The sequence below is a fragment of the Chelonoidis abingdonii genome, chromosome 10 (genome assembly GCF_003597395.2).
Source record: "Chelonoidis abingdonii isolate Lonesome George chromosome 10, CheloAbing_2.0, whole genome shotgun sequence".
NCBI classification, from domain to species: Eukaryota; Metazoa; Chordata; order Testudines; family Testudinidae; genus Chelonoidis; species Chelonoidis abingdonii.
The window spans coordinates 7690524-7711345 of NC_133778.1; the positions used below are offsets into that span (position 1 = coordinate 7690524).

The 20822-nt window shown below is 40.3% G+C and overlaps 1 protein-coding gene across 4 annotated transcripts in view; it reads right to left on the reverse strand.

The window, feature by feature from the left end:
• The window catches only part of PCNT (pericentrin), a 282663-nt gene that overhangs the window by 182149 nt on the left and 79692 nt on the right, over window positions 1-20822 (reverse strand). For all 4 annotated transcript variants that reach the window (XM_075069898.1, XM_075069897.1, XM_075069895.1 and 1 more), the window contains 11 exons: window positions 17389-19861; window positions 17221-17309; window positions 15785-15961; window positions 13849-14104; window positions 10246-10301; window positions 9888-10062; window positions 7256-7392; window positions 6547-6658; window positions 2427-2691; window positions 2015-2102; window positions 1062-1278 (listed from right to left, as the gene is read on the reverse strand). In XM_075069898.1, the coding sequence (XP_074925999.1) occupies window positions 1062-1278; window positions 2015-2102; window positions 2427-2691; window positions 6547-6658; window positions 7256-7392; window positions 9888-10062; window positions 10246-10301; window positions 13849-14104; window positions 15785-15961; window positions 17221-17309; window positions 17389-19861 (4045 nt within the window). The remainder of the gene's footprint in view (window positions 1-1061; window positions 1279-2014; window positions 2103-2426; window positions 2692-6546; window positions 6659-7255; window positions 7393-9887; window positions 10063-10245; window positions 10302-13848; window positions 14105-15784; window positions 15962-17220; window positions 17310-17388; window positions 19862-20822) is intronic.

Here is a 20822-nt window from a genome sequence, read left to right on the forward strand (position 1 = left end):
GTAAGAAGGAACTGAGGAGCGGCCGGGTCGGCAGGGGCATATATACGGTGCCGCAAAGGCGCCACGTCAGGGGGCGCCTGCCGACCCGCCGGGTGTTGCTAGGGGAAAATTATTCCGACGAACGTGCACGCGGCCCACGCACACCTACTTGGAATGGATATTAGCAAGCACTCGAAGAAGAAACATTGCTTACACCCATACAGAACATTCCTTTGTTAAACTTAGTTATACAACAGTAGTAAAGTAGCAAAAGATCTGGGTTTTTAGCACGGGATTATTTCTTTAGCTTGAGCTCTCTGGCCAATTTTTAAAGTAATATTTTCCTGACTTTTAATATAATTCTCTCCCCCACAAAGCTGCGTGAAAGATCTGCACAAATGAAGAAACTTACCAATGGAATATGCAGGGAAAACAGTGAACTCTACTGTACACTAAGTGCTATTAAAGCCATAAAAAACAAAAAGTGAAGAGATAGGGAACAGGATCTTTTCCCTCCAGTCTCTTTCTGTTAGTGGTCTAGGTTTCTTGTAACGCTAACGTAGAGAAATTTTCAGAAAAAAGTGCAACAACTTGACAGGGCCCTTCTAAGCATCAAATATGGCAAGTTACATACATGAGACACTCCTGTGGTAATCGTTCCTCAGCTGTAGTTCATTATATTCTAGAAACTCACATTTAGGACTCTACAGCAGGAATATGTAGGATCATAGATTATTATTAAGTTTGGAAGGGACCTCAGGAGATCATCTAGTCCAAACCCCTGCTCAAAGCAGGACCAATCCCCAAATTGCCCCCTCAAGGATTGAACTCACAACCCTGGGTTTAGCAGGCCAATGCTCAAACCACTGAGCTATCCCTCCCCCCAAAAGAATCATAAAAACAAACAATTCTCAGTACCATTATTAACAAGTTTAAAGTGCTAGATTTCTTTTATGTAATTTCAAACTAATTTCGAATTTTCATATTCCTTCAAATAATCCTTTAAAGCCTAAAGATAAAAAAAAGTTTTGACAATCCAAGCAGCTTTCCATTTTACACATGAACCTGCAAGTACATCTGACCTTTGATGTGCTCTTCTGAAAGCTTGGCACGGAGTAGTTCAAGATCTAGACAATGTTTCTTTTTTAATTCCTCAATTTCTGAAATATATCTGTCTGAGAGATCCATCTTCATCTTCATCAGGTCTTCTTTATATTGGAGTGCGAGGGAAGATCTTAAGGAGTCTAGTTCATGTCTGTGTTTTTCCTCCAATTGCAGTCGCAAACAAGTAAGTTCTTCCTGCAGAAAACACACATTCAGAACAGAGACAGATACCTTTATCCTTCAGATAATTAGGTTAAAGAATTAATTTGACAGTAAGTGCATATAGCATATTGTAAACACACAAGTTCACTTAGCAGTCTGTCTCCTCAGAACATTCTTGCTTCTACACCCGCCTCCACCTCCTCAACTCTGGGAGTAGAAGGATCCCCAGAAGGCCTAACTCTGCTTATACAGCCATACTGCCACAAGATAAAGTAGAGCTCCAGGAGCTGCCAGAGGATCTATGAGAGCGGGAAATGCCTGTAGGCACCTGAGTAGGGAGCTTGTCAAGTGTTTTAACACTAACATAGGGGAAGGAGACTGCTTATACTATCATTTCTAATACCATACCACCTAGAAGCCCTAGTCTTGGACCAGGACCCCATTGCAGCACTCAGCCAGGAGCCACACAGGGGAAAATTCTTCCCAAGCGCCCTGGCAACTCTTGAAACACTTATCTCTAAAGCAGCAAGTAACAAAAAAGCAAAAAATGCATCAAAAACATCCTCTGTTCACTTATTTTGTCAAGTTGAATAGTTTTGTAAGACAATACCTTATAGTATACTTGGTCAAAACAACAAAACAATAGTAATACAAGACCTCAGTATAGTATCTGCTATTAAAACCATGGTAAGAGGTGTGAAGCAACTGTCCTGTTTTTGCGCAGATTTTTAAATGTGCACTATCATTTTTGTTAAAATTGACACTTCACCTTGTGCTGCTCCAGTTGCTGAGTTAGTTGGTCAAGTGTATCTCTTCTCTCTTTTTCACTTGCCTCTTCTAAAAGTGTGACCGAGGAGCTGAGCAGAGAAAAGGGATTTAGAAAATTAACTTGAACACTCACTTTATAAAATGTAGAATTAGAAGAATTTATTGATTCTTAAGATATTAGGAGTATACGTACGTACAGACCAGCATCTAGTGAAATACTCCTGAATAACCATTTCAACAAGAACCTGTCTGCATCCAAAAAACTGTGTGCATCCATTACTAACGTTCATCCTGGGTTTTCTGACCTCTCACCACCAATCCAAATACACACACAAAGCCTAAAGTCTTTTCTAGGAAAGGAAAGTTGAGTGCGTTTGGTCACAGATAAGATTAAAGAAAAGAACAGTCATCACCTGATATCTAAAGGCTGATCTTGACTAATCTCCGACTCCAACAAAGAATATTCCTTTAATTCTTGTAGCCTCTGATGCAGCAGAGTTAATTCTTCTCTGTAGTTTTCTTCAGCTGCCCCTAATTTCTCTTCAAAATAAATTCTCAGTTGTTCCAATTCAGTTTCATGTTCGTTTCTTCTTTGCTGCCGCTGCTGTTCAAAGTCTTGCTTTAAGCGTTCTATTTCATCCACATGTGATGTGCGAGCCAGAAGCTGTTCTTTTAACTCTGGGTAGAAGATGAAAAAAAACCCAATACCTTTAACCTTGTTTTTAATCAAAAACAAAAAAACACATAAACACTTTGGACTCAATCATAGATCCTATGAAGATGAACCGTATTTTGGGTGGGGTGAAAAGCACAGAACCCAACAGGCTGCATCAGAAAAAGTCATGCCTTCAAAGACATAATGCCAATGCCTCAACATTTTTGGGAGGGTTAGCTGAGCAGGTCTTGCTACACCTTAAACTGAGTACAAATTAAGGGGTGAGAGAGCAGAGAAAACAGCCACAACCCCATTTACCCCACACTTAGGCCTGGTCTAGCAACATCTAACATTATTCAGTACTGAGAATCTGTAAAATGAGGATTATGATACTGACCTCCTTTGTAAGCACTATATAAGAGCTAGGGATGATGATGATGATGATGATGATGATGCAGCAAATCCCTGCAATGGGGGTTGAACCCTGCACCTTCTAGTGCTCCCATGAAGCAGGAGTAAGACGAATTACTGTAGCTGCTTTGAATTAAATTGATTTACCCCAGAAACAGACTTCCTAGCACAAACTACTTTGAAAAATGTAAATCTAACACTTAAATGTAAATTTAATCTTGTCAAAGGATTTGCTCTGCTCACAGGTTGGCCAAGTGTGGACTATTCCCCATCATGTAAAAATGTTAGAATGCTATTGCTTTGTTGAGTATATGTCTTCAATCAATTACAGTTCTTGTAGGAAGCCAAGAGAACAGTAGATGAAGGAGACTCATAGGTTTCTGTATATATGAACTTTCAGTATGTCCTGGAAGGAATAATTAGAACTCTACATAAATGCTGATGTATTCTAAAAAACAGCTGTTTACTCAGAAAGAAAACGCGGGTGTCACTGTGGACGGCTCAATGTGCTGTGAGAAGGGGCAGGGAAAGGGCTAGCTGAGAAAAGAAAAAAGGAAACTAAGTTATTCAGGGCTATTAAGAAAGAGAATGGATAATGATTCTGTCATCATATAAATCCAGAGCATGCCCTCACCTGGAGCCCTGGGTTGCATTCTGATCACACCATCTCATATCAGATGAAGCAAAAATAGAAGAAGGTCCACAGAATGGTAATAGTAGTGATTAGAAGCATGAAAAGATATTAATGTTTGATAAGGTTAGGACCCCTTAGTTTAGACAACAAATATGACAGAGCTACAGAAAATAACAAAGAGCACAGAAGTCAGGCACCCTTTCATATTTACCTTGGTAATTCAAGAACAAGGAGGACCCCATGTAGTCAAAAACTCACAAACTCAAATCTGATAAAACCAACAACACAAAATTAGCCTGTCAACCTTTACCACCAGATATTATGGAATCAAGATTCCAAAAGCAGACTGGACAGCTATACAAATTTGAATATATACAATTACATTTCCAGACAAAAGACAATGACATATCCTTAATTACGCCAAACAGAGACATCGCAAGTGAACTAACATCTAAACTGCATAATCCCAATAAAGCTACATGCTAATACAACTAATGGCACAAGCATAGTCTTCCGAGGTCTTTTTCATTCTTACATCAATTGTGCAACACTTTGTGCACATCCAAGTGTGGCCATGTCACACACCATCTAATCAAAAGGCATCAGCTCTCTGAACAATCCATTTACAAAATTGATCATGTATACAGCTGTAGAACATGTACGTTAAGCTCTAAGTTAAAAAACTTTTCTTTTAAGACAATTCTCATTCAGGAGATGTCTATAGTACACTGAATATAAAATGAATGCTATCAATGGCAGATTTTACCATCACTTCACTCTCTGCTTTCTCTACCTTACACTTACATTTCAGCATAGCTACCTTCAGACATTTCCATAAGACCAACTTTTTTTTAAAAAGCATGCAATATTTATGACTTTCCAAGACCTCCGTGACTTCTGCAGCAACCCATGCGGCTGGCCTGGGAGCCGCCTGAGCAGCTCAGGCAGCCCCTGGGCCAGTCGCACCAGCTGCTGCTGGGGCGCAAGCTCAGGGCTGTGGATTGAAGTGCAGGGGGCAGTGCTTACCTGAGGGGAAGGGGACTCCCCGGAAGGCTGACAGGAACTCCCCTGCCTCAGCTCCTAGCTCCACACGCTGCCTCCACCTACAGGCACCGCCCCCGCAGCTCCCATTGGCGGAGGTTCCCAGCCAATGAAAGCTACAGATCCGGAGGTTGAGGCGGAGCGGAGGCAGCACGTGGAACTAGAGCTGGAGGGCACCGCTTCCCCAGCTCCACAAACCCTCCCCACCCAAGTACCTATGGCACCCCCTCGAGGCCACTTCCCAGAACACTCACCGCGCGCACACACATTCAGGTTTAGTCAGAGGTATATAGTAAAAGTCATGAACAGGTCATGGACCATGAACTTTTGTTTACTGCTCGTGACCTGTCCATGACTTTTACTAAAAATACCCATGACAAAAACGTAACCTTACTTATGGCTATATTATATACTGCATTGCAAATATACTGGGACAGAATAAATGTTTTTGTTGTAATTTTTATGAGTTAGTATCTTGTTTGAGAACTGCAAATTTAAACTCACTTTCCTGGCTTTCAAATGTTTGCTCTTCTGCTTGTTAGTTTTGGAGGTTAATTATTTTTCAAAACCCAAACATTCTCGAAAAGCTAATATACACTTAAAATCACAGGCTGACACTGGTAACATTAATTCTAGCATAAAGAATTTTGTCTGGAAATTTCCCTTTTAAAAAAAACAAAAACACCCTTAACTTCTGACCTTGGAGAGCAGCAAGATTGGACATTTCCCCCACGAGGTCTGCAGAAGGAGAAGACACTCACTTCTGCTCACCTCATAAACATCAGCAGGAGAAGAGAGAGCCCTGAAAGGGATGAGTAGGTGAGAGGATCTCTTGCTAGGAGCATACGGTTTGCAAGAAAGGGAGGACAAAGGGATTGTGGGGGCATTCCTCTTCCCTTCCAGTGGATCTTCTAGGGATGAAAGGACTAAGCATTAAAATGACCACCTGAATACTAATGAATCCCTTTAATTTTAAGATGGAATTCCAGAATCCTTGTCCACCTCAATTCAAACCTACTATGAAACCCTATTTCAGTTTCAGAACTAATCTAACCCATGCCTTTGTTCACAGATTTTAAAGTGGGCCAAGATCAGGGTAATGATAAACAGCCAAATGACAAGTGTTATGGGTGGGCAGTAGGGATTACTGCCATCAATATTTCATGTTGATTTATATCTTTAAAACCTCTCCACATATTGTGCATAATACTATTTGACACAACTGAGTGTTCCTATTGCTGCTATCCCTCTTCCTCCCTCCCCTTCATTTGTTTGTTACACCACATTGCATCTCATCTTAAATTTGATTTTAAGATTTAAGGGACATGGGCTGTATTTTACTACTTGTTTGTAATCTGTCGAACGCTACAGGTCTTCTGGTTACTAATGTAACACACAGAAAATAGCAGTGGCAGTGACAGCAGCAGCGATGACAGCTCAGCTGCAACTTCAGCTTTGGCACAGATACCACCACACTACAATTTGATACAATAAAATTGTAGGGCATCTCTGCATTCATACTTCAGGACAAATTATAAACTACCAGAACAGGATTGAAACTTTCCCCATTGGCATGGTATTGCCTACTTGAGGGCTTTAAACCTTATTCTGAAGCATCTGGCACTAGCCAGAAACTGAATTAAATGGACCATTCATCTAATCCTGTATGACAACTGCTGCTGTATGCTCCTGTGACTGAATGCCCATTCAATACATTTTGTTAAAAACTGATTCACATGCAGTGTTGTTCTAGGTGAGTTAAGGCAAGAACCGAAATGTGTTTCAATCATACCACTTAGCTCCTGTCGACTTGCTCGTGTGCTATCAAGTTGAGACCAAAGCTGTTTGATTTCTTCTTGTGATCGAGTTTTTAATTCTTCATATGTGGCCTGAAGTTTCTCCATCTATGAAAGACGCATTAAGAATTATTATTTTTTTAGTTTTAATAGCTGCCTATTTTCATGTCTTAGAAACAGCTAAGCTGCTAATGGGTGGAAATGCTATAGTACCATCCAGACCCGTGGGTTCACAGCAGAGACTGGTGGAGACACTGAAACACCTTACTCCTCTATGAACATCCCTTAATTGAGAGAAATGAGGGAGCCATCCGCTTATGTCATGACTGGTGACACTATGAATGTGGTGAACAAAATAACTGAGAAAAATATAGGAATCAGTAACAAACTATATTAAATAAGAACTATGGTAAAGATTTGATTAAATTGCAGGAAAGGCCACATCAATAGATCTTGCAATATGTTACATAGAGTTAAGTCCAGCTAAAAAACTATGAATACTATTGATTTGTGTTTCATGCTCTTAATTTTGACCTAAAAAACAACAGAAAACATATATCATGCTACATTTCCCCTTTTAAAAAAAAAATCTAAATTTTAAATACAGAAGAGTGGCCCACATTATTTAATAATACTTGTGGCTCCTAACTACTATGCCACTTTCCTAATTCATACCAAAAATTCAAAACAAAAAATCTTATTAACCTCCTGCTGCATCTCCTGTTCTCTTTCCTTGCTTTTCCTTTTCAGGTTTTCTAGACATTGGTCATGTTCCATCTGCAGGTGTTCACGTAGTTTTGTAATTGCCATCTGGTGTTCATTCTCCAGGTTTTCATATTTCACTACAAAACAAAGTTAGTGCTGTTACATTACCAGATTAGACTTTTTTCCTTGTGAACTACCTAATGCAACATCAGTTTAGTGATTAATTAAAGCACAAAACTATGAATCCAGGCCAATAAGCTAATATGCTAGCTAACTGTAAGTTTAAGGCATTCTCTATCTAGGTTAACAACTGACAGGGCCATTACAACCTTGTGAAAGGCACCAACTGGCTAGCTCAGCACAAGCACTTATACCACAGTAATGAGCACACTAAGAACTGTAACAGTAAAGAAATGCAGGAGGTAGAAACTTGGAATTTCCACACAGAGCCTTATGGTCCACTGTGTGAAATGCCATCAGCAGGCGGTGTGGTCCTCAGGGAGGACACCAGAGGCGGCTACCTGAAGACGAAACATATGTGAGAGACAATGCCATAATAAACAGCAGCAGCCTTAAATGCACAGGGAACATATTTCTCCAGAGAACCTCCCATTCACAATGTTGCTGGCAGCCAGGACTGGAAGGGCAAGAAGAAATAGTTGGCCATGGGACTGGAAAGCACTTCTGCTACCAGCACAAACAGTTGCAGAAGGAGGAAGGCAGACAAGGACAGAGAAGGGCAGATACACTCACCTCAAACACAAAGGAGCACTTGGAAGATTCATGGCAGCTGGAGTCAATCCCACCACATAAGTGAGCTCTCCCTAAGCAAAATGGACCTCCCACCTGCTTCTCCTCAACAAACCTTTGCTCTGCCACAGAGAGGGAACCCTGCCTGCAAGTCACTCCCACTCAGCCACAATGCAGTGACAGAAATGATTCTGTCACATACAGATAGCTGGACTGTGCACTCTAGGGGAACAAGTAAAAAATCAATAGGAGACTGGGGAGGAAGAGACTCATAGGCAGGTTCCTTCACAGCAGCCAGAGAACTGCTAGCAGGACAGTAAAAGCATTCAATGCTATGCATGGGTAACAGGATGGAGCTTATATCTCAAGGCTGGTTTTGCTGCATTCCAGCTGGCACCAAGTTCCCCAGTGCCAGGTACTCTGAAGCCAGCTTTCCATTTATTTGAAATAGTTGCCATTTCTCCAGCTCTCACCTCCGAGGTACCTCAGAGGACATATGGCTCCTAAACCAACTGGCTAGCTCTCTCCCCTTCACTTCCAGCTATGTCTCTTGCTGACGGAATTCTCAACAGGCAAGGGCTTTAGGAGCCCTTCACACTCACATTTCAGACTCCTAAAAGCAGCAAAAATTTTCACACATGGTCACTTATTCATCCTGGCCCTCACTTTTCTGAGTAGTGAGGCTTTCAGTTACTCTGCTGCTTAAGGAAGGTAACTTTGGAGACAATTATTTTAAAGAATTACCAAAATCTATCATACGTTCATATTGTTAAGATCCAAACAGGAGTCTGGCTGTTCAGAATACTATCTGGAAATCTTTAAATCAAGCAAAACACTGACTGAAATTAATGGAAATTAATTAAATTAAGAGACTCAGAGACTATCATAGACTTTAATGTCAGAAGGAACCATCATGATCATCTAGTCCAGGGGTTATCAAACTTCTTTGCAACCCCCTTCCGACAACAAAAATTACTATACGACCCCAAGAGGGTGGACCACAGCCTGAGCCCCACCACCCCAGACAGGGGAACCAAAGCCAAAGCCCGAGCCCAAGGGCTTCAGCCCCAGGCAGGAAGCCTGTAACTTGAGCCCTGCCACCCAGGGCTGAAGCTCTCGGGCTTCTGCTTCAGCCCCAAGTAGTGGGCCTTGGGGTTCAGCTTTGCCCCCAAGCTTCAGCAACTCTAAGCCAACCTGGCGACATCATTAAAATGGGATCACAACCCACTCCGGGGTCCCAACCCACAGTTTGAGAACCGCTGATCTAGTCTGACCTGTTGCACCTCGCAGGCCGTAGAGCCTTAACCACCCACTCCTGTAATAGACCCATAATCTCTGGCTGAATTTCTGAAGTCCTCAAATTTTGATTTAAGGACTTCTAACTACAGAGAATCTGCAATTTACTCTCATTCAAAAGCACAAATAACTGTGCCCCATGCTGAAGGATTCGGCCCTCAATTGACAGTAAAATTGTAGCTTGCAGTCTTGTTGCAGCTATGTTAGTCCCAGGATGAGAGAGACACAATGTGGGTGAGATAATATCTTTTATTAGACCAACTTCTGTAAATTGTAGGCACTCACCTTTTTTATATTTGTGGAAAAAATGCATTCTGGGTTTTCACCTTAAGTTTGCTACAATTACAACTACACACTAGCCAATGTGGCTTATCAGCCTTTATATTTAAGATGTAGTCACTTTGTAACTGCTAATTTCTGAACAATTACAGGTCATGGGCATGGTTCTAACGGCAAATGTTAAAACTGAAAAATTATTGCTGTTTTACATACACTGTACAACTCGTAAAGTTACTCTAGCCAGCTTTAATCCCTCACAATAAATATCTTGCAACAAAGCTAATGCTTTCCAAAGCATAACACTTACTTTCCACCTGTTCTTTTTTAAGAGACAGACTCTTCAGCTCCTCTTTAACTCCTTCTAGCTCCAAATTCAGAGTTTTCTGCAGTTCACCCATTTCAGTCTGATGTTTTTCAGATAGCTCCTCATGGATGTTTTTTAAACATGTTTCGGTCTTCAGTGCCCAGTCTCCTTTAAGAGTCTAACAGAACAAGATAGGTGCATTAGTAAAGCAGTTAAGAGTAAATTTTTTCTGCTTCTTTTTATTTTATATCACATTTATTTGCCCTTTCAAAAATGTTATAATAGAAAAGGGAAGAGATCACGGCAGCTTTGATTTACAGTATAGTTTCATCTTGTCCAGTATACAGTACGGAACTTATACCTCCAGTGTCTGGATGTGTTTCTTTTCCATTTCCAATTCTATTTTCTTCTTTTCATCTGCAAAATAAAATCTGTTTACCAAACAAACCAGTAAGAAACATTGGGGTCTAATGACATTTTGAAATACAGAAAGACCTACTTTATTTTAAACATCACATTCAAGGCTTGAATTAGGAGTTACATAGCATTATGATGTACCACCATCTCTCTTAAAACAGCTCTCTTATAAAATAAGAGCTGACACTCTGGCACATAAGAATAAGTGTCTAGTTTGTTTCAGTTGCAAAGAAAATCACGGAGATGTAAATTTAGCGTAACTGGTCCAGCAATGTTTGCCCAAGTATGCAGAGAGCATGACACCATTAGAGAGGTGTAAACTGCCCCATTCATTTCAGCAGTGTTAACTTAGATGCCCAATAACAACATTTCAGATGCCAACATTGCTAATTACTTCACTGTGCAAAGAATGCAAGAAAGAGGAGGGAGAATCATATTGCAAAAATCTGCACAAATTTACTGAAAGTGGCATCTTCTTTTAACGATGGAGGTGGTAATCCCATTTCCCTTAATCAAAAAGGACCCAGAGTGCAGCAGTGCATCTGAGCTGCTCCAAAGGAGCTCTGCAGAGCACACAGATATATGCAAACTTCATTTGGGGGGAGGGGGCAGCCCAAGAAGTTCAAAGAACACTCATGATCATATTTTGAATGTCTGCATGATACAGTGCAAGGGGCATACCGAGGTCTCAAGTGGATGGGGCTTATTTTGCCAGCAGAACTTGAGAGAGAACACTTACTCTCCTCCCTCAATTCTACCTCTGATGAAAATAATATTTCAAGCTGCTACTCACATGTCATAAGCCTATGTGACCAAAAAACAAACATTGTATGTGGAAGGGAAGTGGAAATATTCTTGATCTTCCTTTTACTATCTGGTAGCCAGAGCCACTACATAGCTAAAGCTTCCATTACAAATTTGATTTCAACCCTTGCCACCTCCCCCTCCAAAACATACGGTGTGCAAAAACTTGCTGAGAGATTTTTTCTAGCAAATTTGAAGTAAATGTGGAACGCGTTATCTAATTTATCACATCATCAAATTTTAAAAATAGACTTGTTCAGAGCCTTAAAAATCTAAAAAAGAGAAACAGTTTACTGAACTCATCTAGTAGAGATCTAGTGCATAGGACCAAAGTTTAATTGATAAAACCAATTTGAAGAGCTATATACATTTTAAATATCATTATCAGAATGGGTCAGTGGAAGTTGCAAAGCTAATTTCGGCTCATCAGTAGCTCCAGAGACAGGAACAGAAGCAGAAGGAAGCAACTAGTGAGAAAAAGTACCTCACTCTCTGAGTCTCCTACACTAACCATGGGGGAGGGCGGATGATGCTATTTTTTTGGATCACTACCTGAAGGCTGCTTTCCCCTCCCCGCCCAAGATCTCTATACCCCATCCCAACCACATCCCATTCCTCAGCTCTTTGCATAACATGTCCTGCAATCTAAAGGAAAAGAGGGAGAGAAACTGGAGAAAGTAGACGGCTTGAAGAAGGATACTGGACGATTTTCCCTTCCCTCCTTCACGCTGGGCTCCTGAAGTCTCCAGCGAGTGAGACCCAACGGCAAACCTGAAGAGGACTGTCAGCCTCCTTCCACCACCACTTTCAGCAGTCTTAGCATCACAGGCTGAGGAACTTAGTTAAAGATGAAGAGAGAGAGTCCTAAGGCTCTGAGAGGCTGAGCACTAGCCTCGGAAGCTTCACATGGGGATAGGAGTCCTAGCAAGCAGCTAAAGCCAAAGGAGGCACTTCTCAGCAGAAGTACCCTAAGGCACACTGGAGGTGTGTGTGAGATATGTTATACAAACTTTTTCTAAAGAAGAAATCAGTATTTCACTCTCACTCTTCCCAGTGAAGATGCACTTGTCCTCAAACAAGTCTCATGCATACACCGAAATTCCACAACATAGAAGTCTCCCTTCACTATAAGCTAAAGGGACTGCTTCATTGAACCGAGGAGGGGAGAGAGAGAGACAGAGATCAGCCTCCTCAACATTCTCTGATGACACCTATAGGCCTCAGCTGTTTCCACAAATTGAGACAGCTGCCTGTTGGCTCTCAAACAAATTGTCATTGCAGTTCAAAGGACGCAATGACTTGCTCAAGGAGTCATTGTCTGTGTCAAGAAGCATGAGAGTGGCATGTAGAAGCACAAATGGCAAAACCTCATTGCAATTTCAGCAATTCCAGCAGACTAGCTTGATGGTGTTGAAACAGTCCTGTAGAATGTTTCATCAAACCTACCCCACCCAGGGCAACACGGATACAGATCCGTAACTCATCTGGGACTCTTGAATCTGGCTCTCCAGCCGAAGCTTTCAGTACCGTCTAGGTAGACGTCTCACTTCATTTCTAGGTATTGGGAAGGAAAGCCAGGAGAATCTTCAGGTACTTGCTCCAAAAACACAATGATGAACTTGGTGCTGACTCAAGGTAAGGCAAAAGCTTATGTGGTACAACTGGTAACAGCAGCTGGCATCAACCGACATCTGATCCGGAGCAAAGCATAAGAGTTGAAATTCAAAGTCAAAGACACAGATGATCCTAATACTAAGTGTGAGAACACCAAGAGTTTCAGAAATAAATTTTGAAAAAGGACAGATGACTGAAGAACCAGTTGTTTAAAAGTATATTTCTGGTAGAATAAAGGTTGACAAGATGACAAAATGTGATGCACCAATCTAGGAGGTCGTCATCTCTGAAGATGTTTAGAAAGAAACTGCTGATTGACTAGAGCACAGTCTACAGGGATAACATAAGATGATTATGCTAGAACCAATGATTTTAGAAACCTGAGTTTGGAGAAGGCCTTCAACCTGTGATGCAGGGAGAGATAGCTCAGTGGTTTGAGTATTGGCCTGCTAAACCCAGGGTTGTGAATTCAGTCCTTGAGGGGGCCATTTAGGGATCTGGGGCAAAAATCTGTCTGGGGATTGGTCCTGCTCTGAACAGGGAGTTGGACTAGATGACCTCCTGAGGTCCCTTCCAACCCTGATATTCTATTATTCTACGAATGGGCAACTATCACAGCTATATCTTTGGAAATCAAGGCTTTATATCTGAGGCAGGCCTAAATCCCTTGAACATACAATGCCTGACCCTGTTCCTACTGCAGTCAATGCAGTTTTCAAAGATTTCAACAGGGACAAGAACAGGCCATAGGACAGACCAAAAAGAGGCTATATTTACACTATGGGGAATATAGTGGTCCAGCTACAGGGCTGTAGCTAGACTGTGATAGCCCCATAGTGTAGATGCAGAAATGAGGTTTTTGTGTCGCTGTAAGAATGCTACCTTCCTAACCAACAGTAGCTGTGTTGCTCATTCTTCAAGTCAACCTGGTTGAATCTACAACAGGGGTTAGGTTGGCATAGCTATGATGTTCACGTATGTGGATTTTTCATATCCCTGAGCATCATAGTAATGCCAACATAAATTTTAAGTGTAGACCAGGCCTGAGAATCTCCCCATCAGAAATTGTGGGTCAATCAAATACTTAGCAGTTGCATAATCAGCCCCCTAACTCCCAAGTTCATAATACCTAGCTCTTGTTGATGTTCAAGTGAAATTTCTTCTTTTTCCTTCAGATGTTGTTCATTAATATGCTCCAACTCAAACTGATGTCGGCTCTGTAGAATTGCTACTTCCTGAGCACGCTTATCATTGAGCATCTCCCGTAACTCCACAAGGGCAGTTTCCTTCTCCTTTCTCAAGTTAGACTGCATCAGCTCCAACTGGGATGTGTGCATATTAGTTAGACTTAGTCGTAAACCTTCCAACTCAAGATTGTGCAGTGTCTACAGTAGGAAAGGGAAAAACATGGCTTAAGTGAAATATATTACCATTTTTCTATACCAGTTTCAATTATACACACACACACACACACACACCCCTCTATATTTATTGCTAGTCTGTTATTTTCATATAAAACCTATTCATGGCTGGAAGTGGAATAGCAGAAAAAACAGATTCTAGTTCTCATCTGGCTTGCAGAAGCTTTTTATTAATGAGTACAGTCTTTACTATCTCTCCTTCCAGTAGCAAAGTCTGTTTGATATTATAACAAAACTGTTTGCCTTTTCCTTCTCTTAAGCTTATCTGCTGATAGGGAATGCCTGCCAGCAATCCACCTCCCTGCAGCATCTTCTGAAAGCTATGAAATGTAAAAAGGAAATTGCAAAAATACACATTATTATTGTCTATAGCTTTGCTGCAAATTTCCACTTTTACCCTTTGAGTCCATCACAGTGCATCATACCTCACAAAGCTGTCACTGGCGATCATTTAATATTATGGTAGAGTGAATAACCAATATCAGAAGTGTTGAAATAGAAACAATGATGTAAATATACATTTCTCTTGTGCTGCTCATTGATTCAGTTCTGATATATCTATCAGTTAGCAATAGCAGCAACTAATTTTTACAAGGGATTATGAAGTTTCTATTCTACATATATACAAATACTTATGGCCAATATTTAGGGATTAGACACAAAAGTAATTGTATCCTATGTATTTCTAGAATTAATGGGTGTTTAAAAATGGATTAAATATTTAGAGAGAAGGGAATTTAGGCCTTCAACCTGTCAAATATCATCAATGGGGCTACTCACATGCATATATAATTATATATGCGTGTAACTGCTTGCAAGATTAGGGCCTCCACTTGTAAATTCAAGTAACATTACAATCTTATCCGATACAGAGTCAATAAATATGTAACAATTAAAAGGTCCATGGACTCTTCAGAGGGATATTTGGAGTAATATTTAATATTTAAATTCAGAGTTTACCTAGTGAACTCAACTCATGTAAAACTCATGAGAAGGGATGTGTCACACTGACAAAAATACACTCAGTATACACATCGCAGTAAAGTTGTATGTGATAGATTACCTTTATGCAATTCATAAGACTTGGCCGAAGCAAGACTAAGTTTCAGTTTGATTTTCTGCCATACTTTACAATTCCTAATATTGCAGCACATACAACTGCTATTCCATATTTCTAGAGGTCCAGCAACACTAGAGACTGGGTAAAACATTACCTTGCACTAGAATTTTGTGCAAATCTAACACACAAAGAAAAAAAAATGCGTATCTGTTGATTAGAACACCAAAAAAGCATATTAACCTCTTATTCTTTGTCTGCCTCTCTCCATTCCCAGAAGTTACTGTAGATAGATATTTATTTATATTCATGAAGATAAGCAAGCTTCTTCCCTCCATAGATTGTCTAAATTCTGTCAATTTTCTAAAGAGTAAGTGGTAAGATTGAGGACACTGGAGACCCTTCCATAGAAGGTGGTATCTGCAGTCCTCTTAGCATAACAAATGTAGTCTTTACCATAGCACAAGGCATTCCTCCAAAGATGGCTTATTTTGTTAGAAAAGAGGCTCCTCTTTGCAAGTGAATTAACTGTAAATTGTGACAGCTAAGAAATTTGCCTAAATAATTACTGTGCATACATACTGTACCTGTGACTGGAGCTGAGCATGCTGCATCTCTGTTTTATGTGTACTTTCCATTTGTTGCTGAAGTTCATCCAACAGTTGCTGCTGTTTTTTAATTAGTTCAGCACGTAGCTCTTTCATTTCATCTTCATGTTTAATAATTAGTTCACTAATTTCACGATCATGTTCTCTTTCATGAACCTGGAGAGAAGAACACTGTGATGCTCTGAACCTCGGGGGAACACCCTACATTCCTCATGTTCACCTTTATAAAATGATTGTGTGGTATGCAATGCAAAGTTTGTCATGCTGGGTGTCTTCTGAAGGCTCATGATGCACTGAGCATTGTTACAGTAATATTATAGTAATGTTATAGGTTATCATTTCATGTATGTAGGAGGCTGAAAACGTATCCTCATGGCTCAAAATAAGCCCAGGCAAAAACTCTTTGAGAGGCACTTCACACCTCATCAGGGCAGGTATGGGACAAACCCAGCCCAACTTCACAGGAAAAAAGGAAGCAAGCCTAGGCAGCAACAAAAGAATTTGTTAGACTCTGGAGGGAGCCATGCCCCTTCCTTTGGTCAGTCTGGAACTGTGATGAGGTAATGTTCACCTGACTCGGGGGAGGGGGGGGGGGGGGGGGGGAGCCAAGAGGGAAACAAGGACATGATAAAAGGGAAAGACACTTGCCATGTTCTTCCTCTCTCTTCCACCTACATCTACAGACACCACACCAAGCGACTAACGGCTGATCAAAGGGGAGAACCTGGCTGTAGAGCAAACAGCCAGCCTGTAGTGAGAAGCATCTAAGTTTGTAAGGACACTGAAGTGTTAAGATCAGCTTAGAATGTGTTTTGCTTTTATTTCATTTGACCAAATCTAACTTGTTATGTTTTGACTTATAATCACTTTAGTTAATAAATTTGTTTGTTTATTCTACCTGAAGCAGTGTGCTTGGTTTGAAGTGTTTCAGAGGCTCCCCTTGGGATAACAAGCCCGATATATATCAATTTCTTTGTTAAATTGACAAACTCATAGAAGCTTGCGGCATCCGGCAGGCACAACTGGACACTGCAAGACGGAGGTTCCTAAGGTTGTGTCCGGGACCGGAGGTATTGGCTAGCGTCATTCAGTTGCACAATCCAAGGAGCAGTTTACATGCCAGAGGCTGTGTGTAAACAGCCCAGGAGTAGGGGTTCTCACAGCAGAGCAGGGTAAGGCTGGCTCCCAGAGTCAAGGACTGGAGTGACCTAGCAGATATCTGGTCTGGATAAAATTTTTACTGGATTGTGGACATTTTGCACTTTTGTCCTTCCAGCATTAACAAGCCATTAGGATAGAAGTCTCAAAGTCAACAAAACTATCTTTTCTCTTGCAAAAACCCATGTTGATTTTCCATTTCTGAAGAAATCAGACATTCAGAATCTTTCTTAAATAAGCCTGTTATGAAAAAATACCTTTTTAATTAATCCAATCTGTTCTTTTCGTTCCTCCTCCAAGTTCTGCTGTTTTTCCACCTTCTCTTTTATTTCTGCATTTAGCTCTTCTACCTGAAAAGAAGGATGAAATTTTTGAAATTACCAAGCATTCAGAAATACAAATCCTTGTGTCATTATCAGAGCTACCTACCTCTTTCTGGTGTATCAGATTCAATTTTGCTGTTTCAGAAAGATGATGAGATTCGATTTTACTAATTTCCTCTTCATAACGTCTCATCTCAGACTGTACCTCTTGTATGGCTTGTGCAGATTTCTGCACAGTCTCCTGAAGGCGATTCTCCAGTTCTACCTGAACCTTCTCCAAATAAGCCACTTCCTCAGTCAGTTTGTTTTCTCTCTCAGTGTATTCAATTTTTTTTGCCTGTATTTCAGTGGTAAGTTTCTGAAGTTCCAAGTTACTGGATTTCAATTTCTCCTCAAATTCCAATCTTTCACACTCCAGTGCTTTTTCAAAGTTTTTCGTTTTTATATTAAGATCATGTATATTTTTTTCAAGATTCTCTTCCAGAGCTTTTTCTGCTTTTATTAGATTCTGCTCTACAGCAGACAATCTTTCTTGTAAGGTTACGTTCTCCCTAAGTGTGAGTGTTAAACTTTGTTCTTTATTACTCATTTCAGCTTTGAGAGCCTCCTGTTCTTTAAGTAATGTCTCTTCTGCTATGGTTTTCTGACCAAGAAGTTCAGCCATAGTCTGGTTTTTGGCCTTCTGGGCATCAAGCTGGGCTTGCATTTGATCCCTTTGGCTCTGCAAAGCAGCTAGCTGACGTCCAAAAAGGGACTGTACTTCACTGGTAACTGAATCAGAGGCAGTTTTCTGCTCTTGAACTTCTTTTACTAATTGCTCCTGAGCCCTCAATTGCATCATCAGTGTTTCTCTTTCCTGCTTGAGGTCTTTTATCATCTCCTGCCAAGTATGCGACTTTGAAGCCTTTATTCCAAGCCCTAATTCTTCAATACAAACTTCACCCTGCGTTTCCAGAAAATTTATTTTGTTTTCAAGCTCTTTCTCCTTCTTTACTTTTTGATCAAGTTCTTCTTCACAACGAACCCGTGCTTCTCGCTCCTTATTCAGTTCTAAATGGGCAATGGAAAGTTCAACTGTTGCTTTTTCCCATTTTTCAAGAGCTTCTTGGGTCTCCTGATAGGATTTGTTCAGTGCTGACTCTTTTTCATTAAGCTGCTTAATTAGTTTAACACATCTCTCCATCAAGCCTGCTTTTTCTTCATCTTTCACCTCTTTACTGTCATTTATTTCATTTTGCAGCAAGGAGTCACCTGACAAATATGAAGCAAAAGCCTCAGCATCCATCTCTGTTTCATCAGAAGTCCCTTGCAGTACACTGCTAAGACACTTTTGTTCATCAGGGCTAAACATTAACTTATCTGCTGTGGAGTCCATGTTGGGTTCTAAAATGTCACTGCTATCTAGCACAAATCTATCAAGCCTACCCTCTTCAGCGTGGAGAAGTTCAGAGTCATCTGATGTGTGTGACTGCTCCTGTCTCTCAGTGGAGACAAGATATTTAGTTAATATGTCAGCATCTTCTATGAAAGATCCTAGGTCTACCATATTTTCTTCAGACATATTATCAGCTTCATAACTTTTATGGGCCTTCTCTGCTTTGACCTTCTTTAGAGTTCTGTGTGTGTCTTCTAACTCAGTTTTAAATGAGTCCACTCGCAAGCCATGTTGGAATTCCAGTTCTTCACGAACTAACTGTATTTCACCTTCATGCTGGCATAATTTACTCTGCATCTTCTCAAGCTCTGCCTTCTGTGATTCTGACACTGCCTGTAAAAATTTTTCCTCCTGCTCTAACTTTTTTAACTTCAAATTGTAGATAGTTATTTCTTCATCGTGCTTATGCTTTAAATCTTTGTTATTTTTTGTCTCAAGGAGCAGCTTTTCACTTAATTCCTGGATGAAGGAGTTAAGCTTTTGGATCTCATCATTCAAATACTCCTTTTCTTGTTTAGACTCCTGTGCTTCCTTAGCCTGTTTTTCTGCATTAGTAAGCTGTAATTTGAGGTCTTCTACCAAATCCTTATACCTCAGCTCAATTTCAGATCTCTCTCTCTGAAAATCCTCCATTTGATTTTTAAGTTGCTTGCACAAGTTGTCTCTATGAATTTCAGACTCGTGCAGTTTATTATTTAAATCAATAATTATTGCATTTAAATTCTGAGAATCTTCATCATAATTCAAAGCAGAGTTTTCTCTTTTTAACTGCTCAAGTTCATTCTTATATTTTTTATTCATCTCTTCTTCACAAACCTCCTTAACTGTTACTATCTCTTTTCTGTGACATTCTTCCAACTGTCTACAAATATCCCTTTTGTGATTTGCTTTCAATTCTTCAATACACTCCTGTTCTTTCATCTTGGCTGAAGCAATTTCATTTTTTAACTGCATTATCTCTGTGTCGCGGAGAGAAAGAGTGTGTTGTAGAAGAGATAAATTAGACCTTTCTGATGTCACTACATCTTGAAGACCTTTAATGATTTCTTCTTTTTCTCCTATATTGTTGTACATCTGTTGCACTGTATTACTCAGATTCTCTTCCTTCTCTGCAAGCAGACTTTCTTTATCTTTGGTATTCTTAAAAATAAAATATTACACATGAACTAAACACCCAGCTATTTCAATTTCTCTGAAATTTCCAGTTTAATATCCCCCATTTCCACCACCACCCCCCAAAAAAAGTCCCTTAAGTGGAGGGCTTGCTGATTTGTCTATGTCACGGAGAAAGCTTGCCCGTGAGAGTGGGAGGACTTACACCGTTGATTTATGGTGTGTTTAAGGAAATGTGTCGACTTTTAAACTATATTTTAAATTCACAATTCCACAGCATTAGGATGAATGCATATTAGTGACTGGTTCCACAGTACACTAACTTTTAAAAACAGATTTTTTTTTTCCTCATAATGTCATTACAGCCAAGTGTGAATGTTGCACGGGTGTTTTAACTGTGCATCATCGTATCTCATCATATACGGGTTTCTTGTAAGTATGACCTCAGCTGAATTTCTTAGTTTAGAATTTAGAATGCTTGTTTTGGAGGTATTTACAACATTCTTGTAATTCCCTCCTGACCCCCAAATCACTGATGTGTACTCTCAGATGTCAATGCAGTTTAAAGGGTTTTATTCAGGAATTCCCTTGCATTTTAAATTAACATTTTCACTCATGAACACTAAATAAGAACACTCATGAACCCAAAGAGACTGCTACTGATATTTCCAATCACTTGAACGTGGTTAGTATTTTTTAGCTTTTAGGGCCAGATTCACCAGTGTATGCTAGCTGTCCTATACTATTCTGAACGAGTGCTAAGCAGCCAAAGCACACAGGCCAACTAAGCTGGGTTTACAGGTTTTCTGTATCAGCAGAGCAACACAGAGGGCAGAATGCACTCCTCGGTTTCCCCTTCCTCCTGCCTTCGCTGTTGAATAGACCGAGTACAACAGGTAGATTTTTTTAGGATGAAAAATAAATTTCATAGCATTATTTTTGATCACTGAAAATTTCTCTTTCAAAACAGGCTGGCACATAAAATCTT